The sequence below is a fragment of the Lichenostomus cassidix genome, chromosome Z (assembly GCF_008360975.1).
Source record: "Lichenostomus cassidix isolate B80296 chromosome Z, HeHo_3.0, whole genome shotgun sequence".
NCBI classification, from domain to species: domain Eukaryota; kingdom Metazoa; phylum Chordata; class Aves; order Passeriformes; family Meliphagidae; genus Lichenostomus; species Lichenostomus cassidix.
In genome coordinates this window covers 51,676,692-51,682,691 of record NC_139511.1, presented here as the reverse complement: position 1 = coordinate 51,682,691, position 6,000 = coordinate 51,676,692, and the positions used below count along the sequence as shown (strand labels likewise).

Sequence of the window (6,000 nt, the reverse complement as noted above, 5' to 3'; positions counted from 1 at the left end):
CATACAACCTACAAAGGCAGAGAAGTGGAAAATGGAGTAAAAATTCTGGAAGCAGACAGTATTTTTAGTTTAAAGAAGGAATTAAAAGATGCTCTGAAGCAGAATTCTGAAGTCAGTTCTAATTAACAAGACAAAAAGCACTCTTCTGAAGTCCTTCTGTGGTGGGTTGACCATGGCTGGATGCTAGGTGCCCACCAAGCTGCTTTATGACTCCTCAGCTGGACAGGAGAGAGGAAGTATGAAAAAGTCTCACAAGTGAAAATGAGGACAAGGAGACATCAGTCAGCAATTACCATCAAGAGGAAACAGACTCGACTTGGGCAAAATTTAATTTAATTTATTGCCAATCAAATCAGAGTAAGTAAGATAATGCGAATAAGGGAGAAAAAAAATCTTACACCACCTTCCCTACATGTATTCCTTCTTGCTGGGCTCAACTTTACTCACAAATTTTCTACCTCCTTCAGATGTGCAGGGGGATGGTGGAAGGAGGCTGTGGTCAGTTCACTGCATGTTGTCATACAGGTGATACAACTGTAATTAGTGTTATGCTGTTCAGTACTTCCTTCCAATAAATGAAACACAACAAAATGACTCAACACTTGCCAATTTGAAGAATATAGCAAATTATTTAGGGACACTGCTGAGGACCAGATTGGTGATAACAAATATTACCATGGAAACCCTGGCAGGTTATATCTGCATGCACAGAGTAATTCCACTGGCCATGCCCTTAGTTTGAAGCAACTGCACCTCCAAGATGGAAATCAGTATGATTGAACTGAAACAGAAAAGCAGAAGTTTGGTAAAGTAGGTAAACAACCACTTTAAAACTGGTTTATGAGTGTCATCAACCTCAGTTTTTTACGAAGTTGCAAAGAATTCACAGCAGTTAACAAACGGCAGTACTCAGGTTGCACATCACCCATGCTTGCCAAGCTTAGGTTACTACAGTGTCATTTTATCCTAGATCTGGGATGCATCCCATGCTTTATACTCAGAGGCTGGTCATTAGCAGATGTTCAGGAGGGGTGGAACACCTCTCCTGTGAAGAAAGCCTGAGAATATTGAGACTGTTGAACCTGGAGAAAAGAAGGCTCTGACTTGATGCAATTGTGCCCTTCCAGTTCCTAAAGGGAGCCTACAAGAAAGCTGGAGAAGGTCTTTTTACAAGGGCATGCAGAGACAGGACAAGAGGGAATGGCTTCAAACTGAAAGACGGTAGATTTTGTTTGGATATTAGGAAGAAATTCTTTCCTGTGATGGTAGTGAGGCACTGGAAAAGGTTGCCCAGAGAAGCTGTGGATGATCCATCCCTGGCAGTACTCAAGGCCAGGCTGGATGGGGATTTGAGAAACCTGGTCTAGTGGAAGGTGTCCCTGCCCATGGTAGGGGAGTTGGAACTAGATGATCTATAAGGTCCCTTCCAACCGAAACCATACTATGATTCTGTGATTTAGAAAAGCACCATAATCTCCTGCCCTGTGTGAAATCTCAGGCATTGTGTGGTGTTACCTGAAAAAATGTGGGCAAGTGACCTGTCTATACTCAGATGCTTAGAGCCGTGCCTATTGGACACATCTGTACACCTCAGGGGTTTCTCTGTCACCTCTATCTGCTCAAGAACAGTGTTTGTGTGGCCTTTTGGGATGGGTTTTGTGACCTTGCCCCACATACACCTCAAACTCAAAAGACTTCCAAGATTAATGCATCACCTCATCAACGTCTAGCTGTCTGAAGGGTGCCAAGGAGATGGAATCAGGCCTTTCGTGGTGGTGCCAAGCAACAGGACAAGAGGGAATGGGCAGAAACTGATGCACAGGAAATTCCACCTGAACACGAGCAAGAGCTTCTTCACTGTCCAGGTGACTGAGCACTGGAACAGATTGCCCGGAGAGGGTGTGGTCTCCCTCACTGCAGATATTGAAGGACCATTGGGACACAGTCCTGTGCCTTGTGCTCTGGGATGGCCCCGCTTGAGCAGGGAGGTTGGACAAGGTGACTGACCGTGGTTCCTTCCAACCTGACCCACCCTGGGGCTCTGAGGCTCCGGAAAGGGCAGCAGAGGATCAGCACTACGGAGCGGGCCAGTTTACTCATATTTGTTGCTCCATCCTCAAAGGAGCATCAAACACCTCAGGGAGTTCAGCACGGGAGGACGGAAATAGCCATAGCCGAGAGAAATCTGTTGCTTAGGAAACATTTTGGCGCTCATTCCACTTCAAGATCAGTTGAACACCCTCACAATAAAATGGCAATAAAGTAATTGTAACGTGGTAATGTGCAATACGGTAATACGGTAAAAAGGAATAGCACAAATCTTCCCTGACATGTGAAGACAGAGAGGCAATACGTTCAGCGAACACCTCGCCGCACGGCGCCGCGCACAAGCACGCCCTCCGCCCCTCACGCCGCACCGCTCGACGATCGACTGCTCCGGCCGCGCCCGGCCCCTCCCGCCGGCGGGCGGGTCTCCGCGCGGAGCTCGATTGAGCGGCCTGTGCCTCAGCCGCCCGCCGGTGCCGCAGGAGGGCCGGACGCGGGCCCGGGCCGGTTCGCCATGCTGCGCTGGCTGATCGGCGGCGGCCGGGAGCCGCAGGGCTTGGGGGAGGTGAGGTGGCTCGCTGTGGAGCCTTAGGCTTGGGGCGGGCGGTACCATTAGGTCGGGATGCGCTGGGCCGGGGCTTTTCCTGCGGGGTGGGTCTGGGCCCCGGGATGGGCCGTGCTCCGGGCCGGCTCTCGGCTGCGAGGCAGTCGAACTGATAGAACGGGTTACGGGCGTCCTCGAAGAGAAACAGGGGAGGTGGGAAAGCACGGATGCGAACCTCAAGGATCCTGTCCAGGTCTGGGCACTTCAGTTCAAGGCGGACATTGAGGTGCTGGAGCGAGTCTAGAGAAGGACAGCGGAGGTGGTGCAGGGTTTGGAGCACAAATCCTGTGCGGAGCAGCTGAGGGAGCTTGGGTGGTCTATCCTGGGGAACAGAACGCTGAGGAGAGACCTTTGTCACTCTGTATAACTCCCTGAATGCAGGGTGTAGCCGTGGGGACCGTGGGGTATCTTCCCCCAGGCAACCCGTAACAGGACAAGAGGACATAGTCTCAAGCTGCATCCGGGGAGGTTCAGGTTGGACATCAGGAAGAATTTCTTCACAGAAAGGATGATTAGATATTGGAATGGACTGCTTGAGGAGATAGTAGAATCACCGATCCTCCAGATGTTTAAGGACTGGACGTGGCACTCAGTGCCACGGTCTGGTTGACATGGTGGTGCTTGGTGCTAGGTTGGGCTTGATCTCAGACGTCTTTTCTAGCCTAAATGAGTCTGTGAATAGCAGAAAGTCCCGGGAACTGTCGGGAGCACCCCGGCTCCCTCCCCGCTGCTCGGCGGGGGTTATGGTGTGCACCTTACGTGCAGTTCTTGCGAGTCCTGCCTTCAGGACACTGAGGTCGATAATGTAGATTATAGGCAGTACGTTGGTATTTATGTGTCACAGTAGTTTGTAGTAGTCTTCCATCATTTCTTCTTAGTTCCTCCTCCGTGAGACATACTTTGTTGCATAGTGCAGTATACACTGACATCCTCCCTGCTCCTCAGATTAACAGTTTTACTGAATTAGAGGGAGAGATTATTGAAATTTTCATGTCTAAGAGTCTGCTGAAGTTCTCAGTCCAGACTTAACAAGAGTTAATTTAAAGTATTACTGCATTCCATACACTTAGTGCTTTTGTAATCTAGACAAGTATGAAGAAACAATTATTTTGCAGCTGCTGTTCATGATCAAATTAGGCCAATACCGTGGTTGACTTCAAACGTCAGTACTTACTTGGGTGGAAATTTGGGTCTGCACCAGTTTGGAATGACAGTGTGTGGGAATACCTCTGTCTTTTGTCATCAGTCAAAATGCCAGTTGGATTGCAGTCATATTTGAAGGTTTGTGTGCAAGTTGTTTTTAAAAGGAGGATGAGAAATATAATGCAGTTTTACTGCATTGATGTGTGTGTCCCTCTTCAAAGTTTAAATTCTGGTTATGGTTTATATACTGTGATATAGTAAAACATGAGCATGAATCAAGATGTGGCCCAACTCTGCTGTTCTGCCATTCATGCCTTGGTTAAATCCAGTCACAGGACTTTTGTTCTCATTGTTACTACCGCAGTTTTGGGGAATGATAGTAATAATTTTGATTCTCTGCAGAAAATCTGAAGAACAAGTGTTGCTAAGGGTTAGTCCGTAAACTTTTCCTCCCTGCATGATGTAATATTGTTTCATCTAATAATCTTCATAACCATTAGTTTGTTTCCTGTGCTATGACTTGAGACAAATATATTGGAGTGGCATTGCATTGGGTGAATAGCAGAAGGCTCTAGAAAAGCTCTCCTAGGTTCATGAAATGGAAATTTCTCCTTACCAGTTTTTTTTTTTTTTTTTTTTTTTTTTTTTTTTTGTGGATTTGGAAGTCATTTAGACTTAAGCTCCTGAGGAGTCTCTTCAGTTGATAGCCAGCCATGGTGTTCATCTTAGGTAGGGTTGCTCTGGTAGTGGGAGCACCTAAGTCCAGGAACATCTTTGTCTGTAGGAGCTAATTTGTTATGCTCCGTGACCCATAAATCAATATTCCTGTGTACTCTTGTGTCTATGTTTTTCATGAATTGCTTTTGAAAATCCCACTTCACATCATAGCGATTGTAGGAAGTTTTGAGGTTTAGATTAATATTTTGGGATTTTTTTTTTCTGGTTATTGTAGTGTTGCTTACAGGTCATGCATAAAAACATGCAAGTTGGGAATAGATTCCATTAACATCAGCATCCAGCTTTTACCTCCAAAAACTTGATGTTGCTATGAGAGAGTCCAGTTAATAGCTTGTATTAAAAAAATATTTGCAGAGAAAGAATGCTCATGTAACCCAACACTTGGGTAAATATTAATGAAGATTTGAAGAGAACATAACTTGTTGTATGACATTTCTAGGGGAAAAGATGTTGCTTTGTTCTTATCTAGAAGTACCTCATCAGCACTGTACCTTTCAGTATTCACGGGCATTGTTAGATTTAAGATTAGACATGTTGTTCAAAAGAAATAGCACCATCTTGTACTGAATAAGAAGCAACAACAGACTGTAGAATTGGGATATTAATGATACAAATTCTGACTTTTTCAGAATGATGTTAAAATTGTTGTCTGAATGTATGTTGTCTGGCTGCAATATTGCTAGTGTACTGAGATTTGCTTAGGATTTTTAGAACTCTCTTTTTTTAAGGAATGTTTTGATTAGCTTTTGATGGCTGAACTCTAAGTTTTTGTATTTTTTATAGCCATGCAGATTCTACTTGCATTATTTTAAATGGGAGCTGTTATTCTCACGTGATTGCATGAAATGAGGAGCAGTTGCTTCATGAAATGCGTCAGATAGCAAAAACCAAGATAAAACCACAAGAGCTTCATTTAAAAATGAAGAACTCCTAATTTTTAAAATAACCACAGGTTTCTTTCCATCCATATTTATTATCTATGTCATTCTGAGTTTCTGAAGAATATTATCATAGTACCAATATCAAAATAATAGAAAATAGTTTATTAATCATACAAGAAAAAGTTCAAGTTTCTGAGGATAACATGTTAGTCTTCCACGTGGTATTACCTGTCATGTATGCTGGATGTTGTACAGTGTCCCGTAGTTACTGTTTTACAAAGTACATTCTGTTGATGTCCTCAAAGAAAGGACAGTCTTGGAAGTAGTATGATGTTGTTTGTTGTGTAAAATCTAGAGGAGAGTGCTGTCACTGAGTTACTACTGAGCTCTTTAGATGGTTTTAAAAAAACATAATGTCTGACAACAGGTTGTTCCAGAATGTTTAAGACCTTAATTACAAAAAAGTTGTCTTGAAATAAAATGATGATTGAGATTGGCAGAACTATGCTGCCTTGAAACTTCAGTTCTATGCACTATTTTATTGACCCCGCCTGGTGATCAGCTTGCTTCTAGTGATTGATTGTTCTT

The 6,000-nt window shown here is 44.2% G+C and overlaps 1 protein-coding gene across 1 annotated transcript in view; it reads left to right on the top strand.

Moving 5' to 3' along the window:
• Nucleotides 1–2,468: 2,468 nt before the first annotated feature.
• WDR41 (WD repeat domain 41) overlaps nucleotides 2,469–6,000 on the top strand; it is a 27,967-nt gene continuing 24,435 nt past the window's right edge. The window contains exon 1 of the mRNA XM_085042989.1: nucleotides 2,469–2,611. Coding sequence (XP_084899115.1) covers nucleotides 2,561–2,611 — 51 coding nt within the window. The 5' untranslated portion in view covers nucleotides 2,469–2,560. The remainder of the gene's footprint in view (nucleotides 2,612–6,000) is intronic.